At 45.3% G+C, this 20,589-nt stretch overlaps 1 protein-coding gene across 3 annotated transcripts in view; it reads left to right on the top strand.

The window, feature by feature from the left end:
- The first annotated feature begins 841 nt into the window (after positions 1 to 841).
- Positions 842 to 20,589, top strand: part of TTC39B (tetratricopeptide repeat domain 39B) — a 125,989-nt gene continuing 106,241 nt past the window's right edge. Inside the window, exons 1-2 of one of the 3 annotated variants that reach the window (XM_078061212.1) lie at positions 992 to 1,106; positions 10,182 to 10,245. In XM_078061212.1, the coding sequence (XP_077917338.1) occupies positions 10,222 to 10,245 (24 nt within the window). In that variant the 5' untranslated portion in view covers positions 992 to 1,106; positions 10,182 to 10,221. Of the gene's footprint in view, positions 1,107 to 10,068; positions 10,246 to 20,589 lie in introns of all 3 variants that reach the window. The other 2 variants (XM_078061211.1, XM_036073427.2) reach the window with 2 other exon arrangements.

Here is a 20,589-nt window from a genome sequence, read left to right as displayed (position 1 = left end):
TCTCCCTCTCTCTCAAAAAAATTTTTAAAAAATTAAAAAAAAGAATAAATTTCTAAACTCAGTCCCTATTATGTGCAAGACACTGTTCTAGGTGCTGGGGATGCAGCCTTGAAGAGGACAGCATCTCTACCTTCATAGAGCTTACAGTTCAAGCACGAATTAGATACATATGTTTGGGGTTACACGAGGGGTCAGTGTGGGATGCTATGGGGACATAACCGTGACAGGGGAATGGGAGGAGGGGTAGAGGAGCTCCAAGTTGTATAAATATCTGTCCCGTGGATTTTCTTTAATTTTTCAAACATACACAGAAGCAAACACAGCGTACCTCTATCCGCCATGGTGTTTGGGAACGTGGCGTGACAGAGGTTTCTGGGTGACGGGTGATCCTGAGTGACCCAGGGTTGCCCTCTGGTCCCACTATCTGTGAGACGGGGTGTCCACCTGGCGAGGGAAGCGGACTGGCATTGGCCCAAGGACCAGGTAGATGCTTCCATCCGCCTCAGGGGTAGCGTGGTCTTGACCTTGATCTCAACCCGGCGTTCTCTCGGCTGCAGGCTAGCACTAGCCCTCAGCACAGCGCAGGAAGCGGATTCCCTCAAGTACTCTCCCAGAAGGTGGGCCAAACTACCGAAGTCCCAGTCTGCGAGATGACCCCGCCCGCGAGATGACCACGCCCACGATATGGCCCCGCCCACTGGTGGCCCCGCCCACACGGGAGTCCGAGGCTGATGCCGGCTCGGGGCGGAGACGCGTTGAGGGAACCTGGTTGGCTCTTCAGTTTGGGCCGCGTGGGGGGCGGGGCGAGGCCTGAGGGGGTGGGGCTTGCAGTCCTCCGGGCCGCTTGGCGCCCGCTGGGGAAATGGATGCTCTGCAGGTCCGCGGGCGCCGGGGGCGGGGAAAGTACTCGCTCGGCTGCGCGCTGGCCCCGCCCGGGACCCGGCCGGAGCGCGGGGCCGCCCCCTTCCTCCTTCGCTGGCGCTGGGCTGAGCCCCGAGCCGAGAAACGGAGTCGGCCCTGAGCTCCCTGTTTGGTTTTTGGGTGGCGGCAGCCTGAGGAGGAACATGGCGCTCGTAGGCAACGGAGCAGAGCTGGAGGCGGACGAGGTACTGGCTCGTGGGGGTGCGGGCATTGCCCCTGGAGTCCCGGAGGGATGAGCGAGCCCGGCAGGGACGGGCAAGGTCCCGCCCCCTGGTCCCCAGTCCGTGACTAGGCAACCTCCCGTCCGGAGGAAGGGGCAGGGGCTGCGGGTGGGGGCACCCGGCCTGGGAGGTCTGTCCGGACGCGAGCGTGGAGGGCGCTCGGAGCGGAGGCGCTGTGGAGGTTCTGGGCGCCGGCACCGTGGGGTCGTGGTGATAGAGGACACCACGTCGGGTCTGCGGGTGGATGGGTGCCAGCGCGCGGGAGCGCGGGACTCTGAGCTTCTTCAGGAGCGCTTGGGCTTTTTGAGGTCTGACCCTGAAGTCCCGACACTGGCCTTCTGGGGTTTGTGGAATATCATTTCTATGGAAGTTTCCAAGTGGCAGAACCGACAGGCTTACAGTTGGTGACAGGAGGGGGCTAGCCGGGGTGTGGGTGGGGGAGAAGGAGCCCGAGGCGTGTCTGCACGAGGGGGCAGGGTAGGGGCTGCCGAGGGGGCTGGAGGGCTAGAGGACCAGAGCAGCAGCCCAGGAATTGGTGCTTTCTCCTCCATCCATAGGGCACAGGCCTTTCCCATGCAGGTCCGCAGTGTCGGTGGTGGACTGGGGCGGGGGAAGGCGCTTCGAGAACTGACTCCGGCTTCCCGACTTCTCGACTGTATTTAAGTAATTAGTCACTTCTTCCTGCGGCCGGCGCGCGGGGGTCTGAGCACCCTAGGGCGCGCGCGCTGTACCTGTTGATTTATTGACTGTTCTTTCCAGCACTTAGGAGCTCCGGAGAGACGCTCCCTCTTGCGCTGGAAGTTGAGGCCGGCGGCAGGAGCGGCCAGCGGCAGGAGCAGCTCCCGCAGCACCCACAGTTGCTGCTGCTGCCATTTTACCTGACTTGAATTTTACAAGTCGCTGCCGGAGGAGGTTTAATTTCAAATGATGCAATAGTGGAAGATCTGGAGGAGGCGGGTTAAGATTCCTGTCCATCTCTTTAATGTTGGGAAACTCCTGACAACGAATACTGTGTTTTCAGTGTAGCCCTTAAAATCAAAGCGAAACAAAAACCAAACTACAGCTTCTTTACACGATTGACAGGCAAGAGGGCAAGCCAGGCTGTTTAAAACCTTCCTTACAGCCAGTCCCTTGCAGTGAGGACCCCCAAGACCACAAGCCAATGAACTAGAGCTTGCTAAGTTGCATCTTTTTATTGTTGAAACTTTTACACTACACGTAAAGGCGGATGATGAAATAGCGTATTTGTTGCGATTTTCATCCATGACAACCTTTCTTTATTTATAGCTTTAGATTGTCTTTTGGTATGACCTGGAGGCTTCTGTTTTTTTCTTTCCACCTGTCTTAGTTCTTTTCTGTAATCGAGGTAGTAAACCTTTCATCGTGCTTTGACTATACATACATTCCCTTCCTCAAAAGTTTTTATGGCTGTCTGTTGTATATTAAGTTAAGTATTCATATGTCTGACATCCAAGGCCCTCTACGGTATGATCTAAATATGATGTTCCAGCCCATCCCCAACTGCTTCCCTATGTATAATCAGTTAGTTTAATCCATGTTATACTGGTATTATAAATGAGGAAACAAGACTGGCAGTACCTAGTAAATGTGGATTGAAATTTTTGAATCCCTAGTCTGCTTGTCTAAAAAGATTTGGTACTCTTAGGGCTATATAATTGTCATGTCAGGGCATTGTTGAGAGAGAAACGGGATGCTATTAATAATTAACACTTGGACAAAAGGTGTAAACTGGGACTGTCCTGAGCATACTGAGACCTATAGCCACCATAGCCATACCCACTGTCTATAAGATGAACTGAAGTGTTGAGATGCATTAGCTAGGGAGGAGGACTCTAGGTCTGTGGAGGAAGTTAGGTTTTGAACAGCAGAGAGCTTGGCACACAGATTCTTGGTAAATACACATTTGTTGAATGAATGAATAAAAGCATAAATGATGTCACTTAATGACTTCTCAGTGTTTGCTCTATCTTTCATTTATTAAATTCAATAACTGCTAGGTTCCTGTTGCATGTAAGGTACTACATTGGTCCTAGGAGATGAGCAAAATACAAACAGAATTTTTTGCTCATGCCAAATTCTCTTTTGTCCCTCCATGGTACACCATTCCTATTGGTAGAAATTTTGCAAACATTTATTGAACATTTGCTCTGTGCTCAAACTTGGTAGGTGCCTTAGAAGGAGAAGACACAGTTTTAGCTCTCTAGGATTCTCTGGCTAGGTAGGGAGATAGGACATGTGTATAAGAACTCTGGAATAGGGGTGCCTGGGTGGCTCAGTCATTAAGCATCTGCCTTCAGCTCAGGTCATGATCCCAGGGTCCTGGGATCGAGCCCCACATCGGGCTCCCTGCTAGCCGGGAAGACTGCTTCTCCCTCTCCTCCCCCTGCTTGTGTTCCTGCTCTCGCTATCTCTGTCTCTGTCAAATATATAAAATCTTAAAAAAAAAAAAAAAAAGAACTCTGGAATAGAGCTCAAGGCAGGGTAAGCAAGTAGGAAGTACTGCATTGTGGACTGGGTACACTTGACTTCCTTGTAGAAAGTCCCTAATCCTGCAGTGGGCTGAAGTGCTATACCATGAGTGAATGAGACCCTGTTTGTCAGTTCTACTGGGCGTGTGAGGCTAAAATGGCTTATTTCAGCTGGGGAACTTTTTAAACACTTAATATACATTTGGTAGTCTGTGTGGCCATTATTTTATATTCTAGGGAAGTAAAAGGGACACAGCTGTGTAGTTGGAAAAGTAGTAGGCTAGGGATTAGATGAACTGGGCTCTTTGTCACTAATTTGTCCAGTAACCATTTATTCATTATGTGTGCAAACATCTGCCTGCAGATACAGCAATGAACCAGACTGATCAGGTGTCTGTCTTTAACTAGTGATTTCATTGAGCAAGTCTCTCATTCTCTTAGGGTTCTTTTAAGTTTCCTCATATGAAGAAGGAGAGGCTGGATGAGCCCTTAAGTGTTCTTCCAGTTCTAGAAGTCTAGAACCCTCCTCTTTGGGGGAGGCTCTGTTTTGGGAGAAGAGCTAATAATATGGTAATTTTCTTTCGAAGTTTCTAAGGAGATGATTGTAGTAGAGATGCTGTCATGACAGCTGGTGGATGGGGTGCTTTCCTGGGTGAACTGGTGTTTGTTGTTGTTGTTTCATTTTTGTTTTTTTCCTGTTTAGTTTCTAGGAGGATAAATGTGGGAACGTAGAGGTTAGGGCTTATGACCTCAAGGGTGGCAAAAGTTGTTTCTGGAGGGAGGCAGAAGCATCTTAGATATTGCAATGGTTTTGTAGCCCTTCAGAGCTTGGTCAAGAATATCTTATTAACATTAAAATTTCTCTCTTTGAGTTTTCTTGGGTATTATGTAAGCAATGTTGACATCAAGTTCTTGGGAGATATACAGGATGTATGCAAGGTCAATGCTATAAGCCTGTGGCAAATAGGTGGCTAGGATCGGAAGACTTTCTATCAGTTACTTGATCTTGAAGTCATCTCTTTCTGGGTGACCTCCTCATATGTGCAGGCTGCCCATTGGCTGCCTTGTGGATGTTGCTTCTGTTTGGCCCTGAGTGTTTTTGTGCATGACTTGGTATTTGAGAATTAAATAGGAATAGTTTATATTTTATTATTTAATCCTACTAAAGTTATTCAGTCCACCAATAGTTGTCAAGTACTGAAAAGAGAAGATATTGGTAGTATCTGAATGAATATCTAGCAGCTACTTAAGTTAAAAATTGTTTTCTCATATGAAACAAAATTAAGTTCACTAAAATTAACTTTTTTTTGGAGTTTATTTTTATTTATTTATCTAAGTAATTTCTACACCCTATGAGGGGTGTGAACTCACAACCCTGAGATCAAGGGTTGTGATGCTCTTCCAACTGAGCCAGCCAGGCACCCCAAAAAATAACTTAAAAAAATACAATTTTTTGGGGTGCTTGGGTGGCTCAGTCGTTAAGCATTTGCCTTCGGTTCAGGTCATGATCTCAGGGTCCTGGGATCGAGCCCTGCATTGGGCCCCCTGCTCCGCGGGAAGCCTGCTTCTCCCTCCCCCACTCCCTCTGCTTGTATTCCCTCTCTCGCTATCTCTCTCTCTGTCAAATAAATAAATAAAAAAAATCTTAAAAAAAAGAAAAAATTTTTTAAAGTAGGCTCCATGCCCGGCGTGGAGCCTGACGTGGGGAGCTGAGATCAAGAGTTGGACACTTAACTGAATGAGCCGCCTAGGCATCCCTAAAAAATAACTTTTTTTTTTAAAGATTTTATTTATTTGACAGAGAGAGACACAGCGAGAGAGGGAACACAAGCAGGGGGAGTGGGAGAGGGAGAAGCAGGCTTCCCGCCGAGCAGGGAGCCCGATGTGGGGCTCGATCCCAGGACCCTGGGATCATGACCTGAGTCGAAGGCAGACACTTAACGACTGAGCCACCCAGGCACCCCTAAAAAATAATTTTTAAGAAGATAATTTTTCAATTGTTTTACTTTTGCTGGAGAAATTGCAGTGTTGAATGTTTTTTAAAAATTTGGTTACATTGCTATTATTATGTAGAAATTGGAAATTTGCATGTGTAATATGGTATATTACATTAAAAGCTACTCAGCAAATAGTTATAAAGTTAAATATTAATAGCTTTAAAATTTTTATTTTTTATTTTTTTTAAAGATTTTATTTATTTATTTATTTTATTTTATTTTTTTAAGATTTTATTTATTTATTCATAAGAGACAGAGAGAGAGAGAGGCAGAGGGAGAAGCAGGCTCCCCGCTGAGCAGGGAGCCCGATGTGGGGCTCCATTCCAGGACCCTGGGATCATGACCTGAGCCGAAGGCAGATGCTTAACGACTGAGCCACCCAGGCGCCCAGCTTTAAAATTTTTAATTTGACTTAAAATATTTATTCAGTTATTCCAAATTCATTATTGAATAAAAAGAAGAAACTTTATACTTGTTCTTTTAATGTATAAAGCACACATATATATATATCTCTCAGTGCTTTTAAAATTTCATGGTGGCTGTGGTTAGGAAAAAATGTCTAATAGGGCTCCTTAAGAGGGCAATAATGAAAAAAGTTGAGAAACACTGAGTTGGAGAAAGAAATAGCTCATTTGGCAGATCCTTTCATGGTCTGCCTTTTTGGCCCAGGATTTTTATTTTTATTTTTTTTATTTTTATTTTTTTTAAAGATTTTATTTATTTATTTGAGAGAGAGAATGGGAGAGCGAGAGAGAGCACATGAGAGGGGGGAGGGTCAGAGGGAGAAGCAGACTTCCTGCTGAGCAGGGAGCCCGATGCGGGACTCGATCCGGAGACTCCAGGATCATGACCTGAGCCGAAGGCAGTCGCTTAACCAACTGAGCCACCCAGGCGCCCTTGGCCCAGGATTTTTAAAATTTTTTAATTTAAACTTTTATTTATTTTTTGGCTCAGGATTCTTTTTAGATCTAATTTTTTTTTAAAGATTTTATTTATTTGAGAGAGAGAGAGAGTGCAAGCGTGTGCGAGCGAGCACACACAAGCAGGGATGGGGTGGTGGGCGGGGGGCAGAGGGAGAGGAAAAGGGACAAGCAGATGCCCTGCTGAGCGTGGAGCCTGACTTGGGCTCAGTCCCAGGACCCTGAGATCATGACCTGAGCTGAAATCAAGAGTCAGACCTTTAACCGACTGAGCCATCCAGGAGCCCCAGATCTAATTCTAATTTAGAAAATTTATCCATTGGAATTTTAGATGAAGTTTAGATAAGATTGATTGCTATAATTTTTAAAATTTTTTTTAGAAGATTTTATTTATTTATTTGACAGAGAGAGAGTGAGTGAGAGAGAGAGCAAGAACAAGCAAGCACAAGGAGGGGGAGCAGCAGAGGGAGAGGGAGAAGCAGGCTTCCCGCGGAGCAGGGAGCCCGATGCGGGGCTCAATCCCAGGACCCTGGGATCATGAGCTGAGTCGAAGGCAGACACTTAACCGACTGAGCCACTCAGGTGCCCTGCTTGCTACAATTTTTTTAAGAATCAGATTTGTTCTTTCATTGCACCAGTGTTCACTGAGCACCTGAGAGGTGCTACCAGTCCATAGATGCTGGAAGTACACACTAAGTGCACACTAAGATAAGACCGCATTACTGCCCTTGAGGAACATACACTCTAGCAAAAGACACAGTTACACAAGTAACTAGTCTATCTTTGGGTCAAGGTAGAAAGCCATGTGATTTATCATCCATAGCACGGCAGTATGAGAGTAAATGGATGCTTTCCGTAATTACCCTAGGACAACAGGTGCAACACAGGGATGCCACCCTAGTTTAGGGGCTGGCAGGGCCTTTAAGGAGGAGATGATATTTGAATGGGGTCTTGAATGGTGAGCAAGCTTGTGCTGGGCAGAGCAAGTGGGATAAGGCGCAGGCTTGGTGGAAGTTGAGATGGGTGCGGATGAGAGCACACCTGGGTTCAGCAGGGCACACACTCAGCACGTGGGAGGGAGAGCTGGTGAGGGCTGAGACTGCAAAGTCCAGCTTGGATCATGTGGTGCAGCATCCGGAACATCATGCTAAGGAGTTTTTAGGAGTTAAATCTCCTAAAAAATGGGAGTCTGGGAGGTTTTTTAGCTAGGCAAGTGGGGTAAGGTTATTTATTTTAGGAAAATAAATGTGGTGAAGTTGATGCAGCCAGATTGTGGAGGTGGCAGCTGGAAGGGCGAGTGGCTGTTGCAACAGTTAATGTGGGCGGAGGTGAGAACTGAAGTGGAGCAGAGACCACAGGCTTCCAGAGAAGAGGCCAGATGTCAGGGAGAACCTGGAGGAGGAACGGGCTTGGCGACCTTTTCCCCAGTTTGAGGGTCAGTGGATGGGGAGAGGTGGGGAGCTGCTCAGTGATAATCCTGGGTTCCTTGTGTGGCTGGGCGGTCATGCTGTTAACACAGGAGGAGTGGGTGTAGAGGATGGGGGAGGACCTCACATAGAATATGCTCACCTTTGTGGCTCGCTGTGACTTTCCTTACCAAGGGGAGCATGAACCCTTTGTAAGGGCATGAGTTTGGGCCAGGTTAAGAAAGCGTGTTTGTAAATTGGTTCTGCAGGTTAGTGGGAGGAAAAAATAGCATCAGTTTATACCCTCAACCTCTCATTCCTGCTCAGGTTAACCAACAGGCAATTTTCCTGAAAGGTTCATTCTTGAGTCTCCTGAGACGCCATCTATACTTGGAATGCCACCTTCTCAGGGAAACTTGCCTTCATTTTCTCTTCTCCTTTACTTGGATACCCCTTTCCTTCCTTTCAAGTCCAGTAGCAGAGGTATGCTCTCTCTCGAGGCAGGTCTCAGATCTTCCTGGCATTAGCTGTTTGCCTTCTTACCTTGGTTCTGTGCCCAAGGGTCCTGTTACTGATTATCCACAGTGCGAATCTGATACTGTGAATTCTGTGAGGCTCACGGTTTCCACCTAACCATCTGTTGACATCTAGTCAACAACAGTGGCCTTCTCAGGTGGGTCTCCTGAAGTCACTATGTGCTCACTTTCCAGAAGATGTATACATGGACTGCCCGGGTGCTTGTGAGGCTTCCTGGGGAGAGCTTGCTGCTGGTCCCCGCCTGTGGCAGAACTCTCTTCTTCCACTCACATGCTTAGTGGGTATTGGTCATACACCCTCGCCGGTTGGCTGTATTGGTTGGGTCATCACACCTCTCTAAAGGGACTCCTCAAGTGTGGAATGCCTGGCAGTTCATAATGCCGTTACGCAACTTACACTCTTTATTTAAAGACTTTGGGTATGTAGTAAGTTCTTCTTTGCCGAGATCTGAGGACATGTCCCCTTAGTACTGCTGATATTATGCTGACATGTATATAGGGCCTACATATTTTTAAATATTTTAATGAAATAATACCAAATATATGTATTTGTTGGGTCTGATTGCAGCTAGTTTATAAGAATTATTCAGTCTAATGTGTTGGATATTATTGCATTAGGTGCTGTAGGGGCAAACACAGCTCCAGCTCTAAGTTATGACCTAGTGGGGAACGGGAGCAGGTGTAGACAAATAGACATAATACTCTGGGCTGAGAACCATAAAGGAGGGATACCAGGGTGCTTTGGGAACACAGAGGAGGGCACCTCATCCGAAGGAGGGGATTGGGTGTCAGGGATGGTTTCCTGGAGGAGGCCACTTCTTAGAAAATCTGGATCTTACAGGATGAATAGGGGTCGGCTGCATAGGAGAGAGTTGGGAACCAGGGGAACTCTTGAAGTGTGTCCCAGGGAGAAGCAACGGCAGGCATAATATAGAGAGGTGAGGGAGAGTTGGTGGTGTTCTGGGTGGCAGGGAACGAGTCTGGAAGGGTAGGAAGGGCCGTCTGAGTCTTCCATGCCAAATTGTGGAGCCCATTGTGTGCACTTAAGGGTTTAATCGAGGAGCGGTATGGAGAGATCAGCAGGTGGTTGGGGGGGTGCTCTCGCTGGCAGTGCATGAAGGCTGGTGAGAGGGAGACGGGACCTGAGGTGGGGAGGCAGGTAGTTTTCTGGGGTTTTGTTTTGTTTGTCCAGTGCCTGTTAGAGCCCACTGAAGGCCGACTGTATGCCAGGGTAACTAAGCAGCGGGATAACACGATGGGTAAGATACGGAGCAGGTACCTGGAGATACAGACACACGCACACAACTCTGACCTGAAATGGGGGAGAGTCTAGACAGGGTGTAAGCGCCCTGGCACTCCTAGGAAGAGGTGAGGACTTTTCACAGGGCAGTCATCAGGACATCATGGGGATGCTATGCCCCATACCCGCAAGTCAGCTGAGTTGGCTTCCTGACCAGATCTTTGTGTGACTTGGAGCTACCCAGCTGGGTGACTTAGAGCAAGTCCCTTAAGCCTTTTGGGCTTAGGTTTCCTCATAGGTAATGGGAAAGAGTTGACATTGACCATCTTTTTCTGAAGTTCTTTGGAACTTTGACATCTGTGATCTAGACGGTGGCTGTTGATCTGGATGGTGAGGGGTGGATTTCAGTAGGCAGCAGTGGAACGGATCACACCTTCATTCCTTCAAGCAGAGGGAGCAGCAGAGGAAACATGCTCGGGCATGGATGAAGCATGACGGAGGTGCTGCAGCAGAGGGTGAGTGGGAGCTGTGGGCCGAGGCAGGGGAGCCGTACTGTGTGTTGTAGCAGGTTCTGATAGACCTTCAGTGCTCAGCTAAGGAGCTTGGGTTTGGTTTTTTTCTCATTTCTTTTTTGACAGTGGGGAGACACATGTATCCTTCCATATTTGGGGAAGGTCTTTCCTTCTATTTTCTTCCCTCCCTTCTTCCCTCCCTCCCTTCCTTCTTTCTCTCTCTCTCCGCCTTCCGGTAAAGGAAGCAATGATGATTCTGCAGTTCTATCTTAGTTTCCCTTTCTCTTTTCCCAACTCATTCTTGAAATTTTAAACTAATGACTGTCAACTGCAGTGCAGTGGTTAAAGAGGCAGCCAAGTCAGACGTGCCTGAGTAATTCCATAGGCTTATGTTTCGTCACATAGATTCTTACAAAGTTCTGAGATGCAGAACCACATGACCCACCACTCTGGTGCACTCAGCAGGACCAGTCCAGGTTTCTCGGGGAGTCCCCTTAGTCCTTTTCTCCCTCTCTGCTTCCTTAGACTGCTCTGTTCCAGAGTTCTGGGGGTCCTGGTCTGTTTTCAACTCATGAGCCACAGTTCCTTCCATTCAGAACTAAAGGAAACAAACCTCAGATTCTCACATCACTTTTCAGGCCAAATGGGGTGTGATCTTTTCGAAAGGAAGTGGGCAAGACAGATGACCGAGTGGGAGATTCCTGAAGAGAGAGGGGTGGGGCCTGACTCCAAAACCTCTCCCAGAAGCACTCATGTGTCATCATCTGTGCGGAATCATCAATGGGGTGCTCATTGCCCAAGAGCAGCTACTCCCTATGCAGAGTAGTATTGAGCTTCTGAAGAGGGCCAGCTTCCCATTTGCTGTGTGACTGGGCATGCTGTTTAACCTGTCTGATGCTCTTCATTTATAAAATGGGGATAATGATACCTACCCTATAAGGTTGCTGATGAGGTTGAAATAAGAGTCTACTTGACAAAGCACTTGGCATATAGAATTACTCCAAAAATGGTAGTTCTCTTTTTCCATATGCTTTTACCTTAAGACCTTGCTGCCACTGTTCATTATTTATGGGTTTAATGAAGAATCTACCCAAATGTGTGTTCAAATATAGTTCTACCTTATTTTTGCAGCCAACTGAGAAGGAAATTCTGTGTAAGCCCATGTCCGAGAAACAGGAAGTGACTGGCCCAGGGTCACTCAACTCACTCAGGCACAGAATTGGCATTAGAAGCCAAGTGCTCTAACTCTACATTCAGTACCCTTCCCACTAGGTCAGAGAGTGGCAGACTTTGTCAGAAGGACAAATGCACTCTGCCCCCTTCCTGCCTGTTTTTGTAAATAAAGTTTTTTTGTTTTGTTTTGTTTTGTTTGTTTTTTTTTTAGAGGGAGAGAGTTTAAGAGAGAGAGAGAGAGAGAACGTGGAGGGGCAGAGGAAGAGGGAGAGAGAATCCTCAAGCAGACTCCCCACCGAGCACAGAGCCTGACTCAAGGCTCGATCCCACATCCCTGAGATCATGACCTGAGCCCAAATCAAGAGTCGGACACTTAACCAACTAAGCCACCCACGTGCCCCACAAATAAAGTTTTATTGGGACACAGCCATGCCTGATTGTTTAGGTGTTGCCTGTGACTGCTTTCACACTATAATCACAGAGTTGAATAGTTGGGACGCGGACTATATGGCCCAGATGGCCTAAATATAATTATCAGTTCTTTATGGAAAACGTTTGCTGACCCTTGTACTAGGTGATTTCAGGGGCTATGTGTAAGTTTATAATGTGTTGTAAGCCTTATGAATTAAATTTGCTTATTTCCTTAATACTCATATAGGCATCAAAAACTAGGAAAAAATATAAATCTGTTTGACGCATCCCATGAGGTGGTATGGTACAAGTTCTGGAGTTAGATGGACATGGGTTTGAAGCCCTGCTCCTCCATGTACAGCCTTGGATAAATTAAGCTTCAGTTTCATCTGTAAAATGAAGAGAATATAACCTACTTCCGTGGGTTGTTGTGGGGGTTAAAGCCCTATAAAGTGCTTAGCTTATGGGGTGCAAAGGTTGGCTCTTAGCTCTATTGTGGTGGAGACCGCGCATGCAGATGCTTGACATTGTTTTCCGAGCAGGGTAAGGAACTGGCTGTGTGAAGGTCGGCCCCTCCGGGCTCCAGCGCAACTCCCATCCAGCAGGTGGATCCCTTTAGGATAGAAGCAGTTAGCTCTCAGGTCAATCCCAAGACTCCAGCCGGGTCAATTCTGTGAGTTTATAGTCTTCACACTCTCCTGAGGAGGGATCAGAAACCACTTACCACAAAGGAGAGTGGTCAACAGGGGCTCGGTGCAGAACAGTGTTAATATTTGTCAGGGAGGCATTTGGCAGTCTCAGTTATATTTTGAAAATGGCATTTCCCCATCGACACATAAATGTTATGTAACCTTTGGTTCTTCCAAACATTTTGCTGTGCAGGATGGTCCCCCCTTTAACACTGGAGAATGTTGTAACAGTCTTTGCAGGCTTCTCATGTAGCACCTCGATGTTAGCAGGAGACTGTGACTTGTGTTCCGTTACTTAGTGTAAGAAGTTAAAAGGTAAAGGAGGTGACAGTGTGTGTGCGAGCACTCTTGGCCCTGGAGGGGGTTCTAGGGTTCTTGCTCAACCCCACGGCAATGTGCCATGCCAGACTGCTCTTCCTAAAATTCAAGTCCTGTTTAAAATCTGTTCACAGCTTCTCATTGCCTTTGAGGTATTATGCAGACACCTTAGCATGGTAATATAAGACCTTCCCTAGAACCTAGCTCACGGTTCTCACACTTTAGTGTGCATAGGTCCCCAGGTTAAGGGAGCGAGTGACTTGTTAAGATGCACATTCCGAGGCCCCCCCAGGCCCCCGAACCAGTCCTATTCAGTAGGTCTGGGGTGGCTCCCAGAAGCTTGCATTCCTAACGAGACTGACAGTGCTGAAGTGCTTGTAGCATCCCATGTACTCCCCAGCTCCCAAAAGGTCAGTCCCCGCTTTTAAGATGCTGTCCCTCACCTGGCCAGTTCCTCTTCACTGGTTAAGACCTGTGGGCACCTCTCCTCCTCCAACCTTTCTAGATATTCCCTCCTTCCCTCCCCTCCAGGTGCTCAATAACTATGTAGCATTCTTGGCTGCCAGGGATGGGACAGAACCGTCCCCTTGTTCCTAAGGGAAAGGGTGGTTCTTCTTTCCAGCGGAGAACAGAAAAGGAACTCCCTTCAGGGGTTTCTAACAAAGTGGTATTTTTATCTTAACCAGGAAGGAGAATTTGCCTCCACAGTCTATTGGCCTGATTTCAGTACACTTGAAAAACAAAACAGCTTTATTGAGGTGTAAATACATACCATAAAACTGACTCCTTTTAAGTGTACAATTCAGTGATTGTTACTAGATTTATAGAATTATGCACAAATCATCACAATTGAGTTTTTTTGAAATTGAGGTATAATTAACATAAACCTTTATATTCATTTTAGGTATACAACATAATGATTTGATAATTTGTATGTATTGTAGAATGATTGCCACAATGAGCCTAGTTAACATCTGTCACCATACATTAGTGACATTTTTTTCCTTGCGTTGAGAACCTTTAAGATCTACTCTCTTAGCAACTTTCAAATATGCAATATATTATTATTAGCCATAGTCACCATGGTGTACCTCACATCCCCAGGACTTATTTATTTTTTAACTGGAAGTTTGTACCTTTTGACTCCCTTCATCCATTTTGCCCCCCAATCCAATTTAAGAATATTTCTATCACCCCATAAAGATTCCTCGTACCCATTTGCTCTTATCTCAATACACTTTTAACATTTAAAATAATTGAACAATTTAAAATCACCAGAAGTAGATAAAATTTCTCAGGCAGAAATAAAAATGAGATGCCAGTATATAGGATAAGGATAATGCAAAAGTGTTAGGCATCAAAAAACAGGACTGGAGAACAGGATGCATTTTTTAAAAAAGATTTTATTTATTTATTTGAGGGAGAGAGAACAAGCTGGGGAGAGGGGCAGAAGCAGAGGGAGAAGCAGACTCCCCGCTGAGCAGGGAGCCCAACATGGGGCTCAGGGCTCCATCTCAGGGTTCTGGGATCATGACCTGGGCCAAAGGCAGATGCTTAACCAACTGAGCCACCCAGGCGCCCCTAACAGGGCACATTTTGGTCAGCACTTGACGTGGCTCTTACACTGTGACATCATCAGAAGAGAGGTTCGAGGGCTGCATGAATTACCCCTGTCCAAATGAAGAATTTGTGCTGTTTGCAGGAAAGCAGATGTGTAGTGTACATGGATAAAGTTTTTTCCCTATTTTCTAGTTCATTCCCCAAGGCAGATGCTATTTATGCAATACGTTTAACTCCTGCTAGAGGAATAAACAAGCAATTGCATTTCTAAGCCATTAAGCAGTTGAATAAAAGGGACTGTCCCCATAGCTGAAGTCTCAAGTGGGACAGAGAGTCAAATGAAATCAGCCTCTTTTTAGGTGTCCCTGAATTTCAGATTTGTGTGTCTCTTCTTAGGAAGGCATGTGAGAGGGTGCCTGGGTGGCTCAGTCGGTTAAGTGTCTGCCTTTGGCTCAGGTCATGATCCCAGGGTCCTGGATAGAGTCCCGCATCGGCTCCCTGCTCAGTGGGGAGTCTGCTTCTCCCTCTGTTACCCACCCACCCCCGCCGGCTCGGGCCCTCTCTCTCTTTCAAAAATAAATAAATAAAATCTTAAAAAAAAAAAAAAAGGAATGCATGTGAGAGAGAGGGGAAAGAATACAGGTGGGCTTGCAGGTTAGCAGACATCACCCGAGAGAGTTCTGCCAGTGACTGGCAGCGTGACCTTGGGCAAGTGACTTAATCTGATTCTCTGTGAGCTTCAGTTTCTCATCAGCAAATGGGGATTCTAATGCCCACCTCACAGAGGTGCTGGGTGGGGCCTTGGAGAAGTGGCTCAAGCCGGGTAACCAAGGGCAAGGCACTTGGAGCCATAGTTTCCTGCTCCCACAGTGGGGCTGAGCGAAATAACACATGCTGTCTGGTTGGGGTAGATAGGGAATGTTCACAAAATGAGGATGACTATAATTTATTCGTACACTTAATGCTCTTAGAAGCTTGAGCTGTTCACATTTCTAACAGTTTGCTAATTTAGTAATAATAGCATGTATGTGTGTGTGTGTGAGTGTGTGTGTGTGTGTGTGTGTGTGTGTGTGTGGTATTCCTTCCAACTTTTCCAAATGGAAAACATTGAGATCCATGGAATTCTTTTTCATCATACTTAAAGCACATCTACTCTAATTTCATAAATAGTTGAGATGACTTTACTAAGACACGAGGCTCCATAAATCAAAATAATCTAATTATATTTGGCATTTAAAAAAGTAAAGCTACTATCTTAGAAAGAATCATTTTCTTCTTCTAAAGGCTTACCTGTTTTTTACCTCCCTTTGTAGTTTGCAGAGGAGGAGGTTACATTTGAATTTAAGTAAGGGTCCCCCCTTTAGATATACACAAGCCCAGTCTCACTTGGGGTCTGCATGCCTGGGGAAGCAGTTTTCATGGGACAGGCCATTAGGCTCCCCTCAGGGACATGTGACATGCTTAAATGAACTCCTGTCCCTTTATTAAAGACCACAAAGCGTTCCATTTCAATTGTGGCAATGTGGAGACAGTTGTCCTTTCTGTAATTATTTCAAGAGCAAACACAAGGCTTTGGGGGAACAATTTAAAACGGCATTGTCCAACCAAACCAGCCCTCCCTCTGCCTCATCCACGATTCCCCATCTCTGTTCCCCTCACTTTCCCCTTCTTTTACTTCCACATTTCTGTCATCAGTTAGTCCTGTCAAATCTAGCTCCAGAACATGGCTCCTTACTGCAGGCTGGCTCCTTCTCTCTATCCACACCACCGTCTTCTCGTGCCCTCCCTTCTTGGACAGCATCCTAACTGGTCTGCCTGCTCCCTCTGCCTTCTGCAGCCCACTCCACTCTGCAGCCCTCATACTCATTCACAGACATTAATACGTGTTACCAACCTGCTTAAAACTTCCGTGGCTTTCTAGAATGTTTAGAATACAGTGCATGCTCCTTCCTGTGGTTTGTGTGGTCAGGCTTTTGCCTTCCTCTGGCTCACCTGCTGTTCTACCCACCCTAGCTTCCAGTAGATCTCCTGAACATGCCCCGTTCTTTCCCACCATGGTGCTCTTGCATGTTTCTCCAGCCTGGCAGGCTTCAACCAGCCCTTCACATGACCGGCTCCTTCTTACTTTCCATCCTCACTTTAAAGATCACGTTCCAAGTGCGGCTTTCCTGAGGTTCTGTCTTCAAAGCAGCCTTTTTCTTTCTCTATTACGCATCCTGAGTATTTCCTATTTGATATGATCACAGTCTGTATTATCTTGTTTATTTTCTTCTGTGTCATCTGTCTCCATCAGGTTTCAGCACCGGAAGCAGAAACTGCTGTGGGTCATTTAAGTAACATGAGTTTAAGAAGGGAAGTTTGTGTTTATAAACTGCGCAGAGGGGCTGAAGAAGCAGCTCTAGGCTGAGCCTCCAGGAATGACCTTCAGTCCCATCCAGAGCTGACTCACTAGGGGAGGTGCTCATACTCCTTGGCTGACGATTCTAGAGCTAAATGTTCATGGCACTTTGAAGTAGCTGTCATTCAGGGATCAAGAAGCCAGAATCCAGAAGCTTTGATTGCCACTGCTTTTTATACACAGGAAGCTGGAAAATGGACGCTGGAGCATTGCTTTTGAAACTATGTCAGCTTCTAGGATGCCTGGATAGCTCAGTTGGTTGAGTGTCCGACTCTTGATCTCAGGGTCGTGAGTTCAAGCCCTGCAATGGGCTGTGCACTGGATGTGGAGCCTACTAAAAAAAAAGGTGTATAAACTACCTCAGCTTCCTCACTTGTGTTTGACAGCAGAAAAGGTCAGAAAGGGGCGGGAAAATGCCCTCAGCCTTCTGGCTCCTGTACAGGTGTATCTTAGTTAGTACAGCTTAATTTTCACCCAGAGTCGCTTCCCTTCCTCTGTAGCTGCAAATCTACAAGGCTCTCAGCAGCTCCTGTCTGTAAAGTGTATTGAGGTTCCTCGAATGTCTGTTATGACCCAGGCAAAACTCTGTTACGATTGGTTTCTTCTGTTGTCTCTAACTGCTTCTCAGCCTCTTAATTTTTCTTTTTTTTAAAGATTTAAAAAAAATTTATTTATTCATTTGAGACAGAGAGAGAGAGAGAGAGAGCATGAGCAGGGGGAGAGGCAGAGGGAGAGGGAGAAGCAGGCTCTCTGCTGAGTCAGGAGCCGGATGAGGGACTCGATCCCAGGACCCTGGGATCATGACCTGAGCCGAAGGCAGACGCTTAACCATCTGAGCCACCCAGGCGCCCCGTCAGCCTGTTAATTTTGGCAGTTTTTTGGTTCTAGATTGGCTGCACATTTTTGCCAGTTTTCACTATAGATAGCTCTCTCTTAATTAAAAAATGATTTAAAGAGACCTTTAGAGTTTAGAGGTGTATTATTCTGATGTAAATGCCGAGGTTCTTTAGCTTCCCCTCCACGTATTTGGAGTAATGAGTAAACAGCTAAGAATTGGTAATGAAACAGCTTCAGGTGGCAGCAAATTAGGCAGACCTTTAATATTCTCATTGTAATAAAGTCCATTTTGTAATGTACATTGGTGTGTAAGTCAGTGGCTATATACCTCAGTTGTCATTAGGAGAATCAGAAAAATAACTGAATATTATGGCTAAAATTTAGATGTGCCCTAACCTTGTAAGATTCCTTAGCAAAACAGAATTCTTATTATAAGCAAGTTCTAAGTATTAGAATATGCTTGGAGGGGATAAAGAGTGAGAAGCTTAAAAGTTGCCTAGGCCAAATTTGGGACAATTTGAGCACAAAAATAATTAGGGGCAGTGATGTGTACAGTTCATTTTAAATAATAGGACTCCATGAGCCCATATTAATGATAACTAACTAGATAGATAAATGGGGGATATGGGAGGGCTTTCACTTTCAGTAAAAGGAGGGAGTGCTGGAGTTGGAAAATCAATCTGTAGCCATCATAGTAAAGATTGAGTCAGGCAGCTGTCACCATAGGTGCTGAATCTAGGGGTAAATAGATTTTACGTGGTAAAAAGACTACGTAGATATTCTCTAGGATATTTTGGTCTTTTTTTTTTTTTTAAGATTTATTTTAGAGAGAGAGAGCCAGCGCAAGCATGAGTGGGGGGAGGGACAGAGAGAGAGAGAGAATATCAGGCAGTCTCCTCCCCTGAGCCCAGAGCCCAATCCAGGGCTCAATCTCACAATCCTGAGAGATCATGACTTGAGCTGAAAACCAAGAGTTGAATGCTCAACCGACTGAGCCACCCAGGAGCCCCTATTTACATGGTCTTACACTGTCTCACCACAAACTCATTAATTGCAAGACAAAATAGTAACTGTGCGGTGGAGAAATCAAACACCTTGGCTGGGTGATCAAAATTAGTATCACCAGTGATGGCAGATGAACGAACATCTGTGCCTCTGGATATAAATGACCTGACAAGGACACAGTGTCCCTTCTGCAGTAGCCTAACCTGGATCTAATTGTGGGGAAACATCAGAGAAACTTTATCCTTTTATTTTTATTGTTTAAAAAAGATTTTATTTATTCGTTTGACACAGAGAGAGCACAAACAGGGGGAGCGGCAGAGGGAGAGGGGAGCCCGATGTGGGGCTCAATCCCAGGACCCTGGGATCTTGACCTGAGCAGACCCTTAACTGACTGAGCCACCCAGGGGCCCCTCAGAGAAACTTTAAATAAGGAAGATTCTATTTACAAAAAAAAAAAAAAAAGGAGAGGAGAGCTGTACTCCAAAAATAGCAATGTCATAGAAGACAAAGACTATGAGAATGTTCCAGATTAAAGGGGGTGAACGAGACATGACTGTTGGATAGACCCTGTACTGTAGGGGAAACATGCCAAAAAGGAAAATTGTTGGGTCAGTTGACAAAATTGGAATATGGACAGTAGTTTCAGGTAGTTAAATTTATTGAAGTGGGTAACTGTGTGGTGGTTACATAAGGATTATCCTTATTTTTAGGAGATACACCCTAAAGTATTTACAGGCAATGGGCCACAATATATGTAATTTACTCTCAAATGGTTCAGAAAAAACAGTAGCTAAGCTGCTAGGTAGAAAGGGAGAAGGGAGGTGGGAGGAGAGGGGAGGGAGAGTAGATTATAAAGCAAACAGGGCAAAGTGTAAATAATAGAGGAATCTGGATAAATGGCACACAGGTGTTCTTTTTACTATTCATATTCTGGTAACTTCTTTAAGTTTAAAATTATTTCTAAATAAAGAGTTTAAAAAAAAGTTATCTAGGGACTGAAAGTGCTGTTTATTTATCCTGGACATGGAGGCAATGGGTTATGAAACAAATTCAGCTAAAATGTCATATTACTTTACTGTGCAGGAGTTTTTTTCTAGGTATGTTGAAACTGCTTATCTTGAAGTAATACTTTAACCTTTTTCATATTGTTCTAATTGTTCATTCTTTTTTACATTATACAAATAATGCATAAAAGCATTCTTGTTACAAAAATCTAAATGATGCGGAAGTCAAAACGTGATCTTTCCTTTACCATTCCCTCCCTTCTCCTTCTCAGAAGAAATCAGCATTAGGGTTTTTATAAGTATATACTATACACCTTTCCTGGGATTAGGCTTTTCATTTAATATATCTTAGCGATATTTCCACTGTTTGCTTTATTCTTTATGTAATGACTGAAGGGAATTGGGTAATGTAACTGTACCATTATTTATTTACTATTTCTGTATACAAGATCATTTAGGTAGTTTCTAATTTTTTCCCGATATAATATGTTCCATAATAGATGGACCCTTGTGCATGTGTATAGATACTGTAATAGCATAGAATCCTAGAAGTAGTATTGCTGTGTTAATGTATATGTATTTAATTTTTAAAATAGATACTGTAAGGCTGACTTCTAAATAGACTGTAGCAAAGATATATGTTCACTTTCCAGCATCTCTGCCAAGTGTTGATATTATCAATCTTGTACATTTTTGTCAGTCATATGGACAAAATGCTACTACTTTTTAGGTGCATTTTTTTTTTCTTTTTTTTTTAAGTAGACTCCACACCCAGGATGGAGCCCAACGTGGGGCTTGAACTTAGGACCCTGAGCTCAAGATCTGAGCTGAGATCAAGAGTCGGGCACTTAGCCAGTCAACTGAGCCACCCAGGGGCCCCTTTTAGGTGCATATTTCCAAGTTTATTGGCTATTGGATTTCTTCTTCAGTGAACTGTATTTTCACACCCTTT

This window comes from Halichoerus grypus, chromosome 14 (assembly GCF_964656455.1).
Source record: "Halichoerus grypus chromosome 14, mHalGry1.hap1.1, whole genome shotgun sequence".
Taxonomy (NCBI): Eukaryota; Metazoa; Chordata; class Mammalia; order Carnivora; family Phocidae; genus Halichoerus; species Halichoerus grypus.
This window is presented reverse-complemented; position numbering and strand designations above follow the sequence as displayed.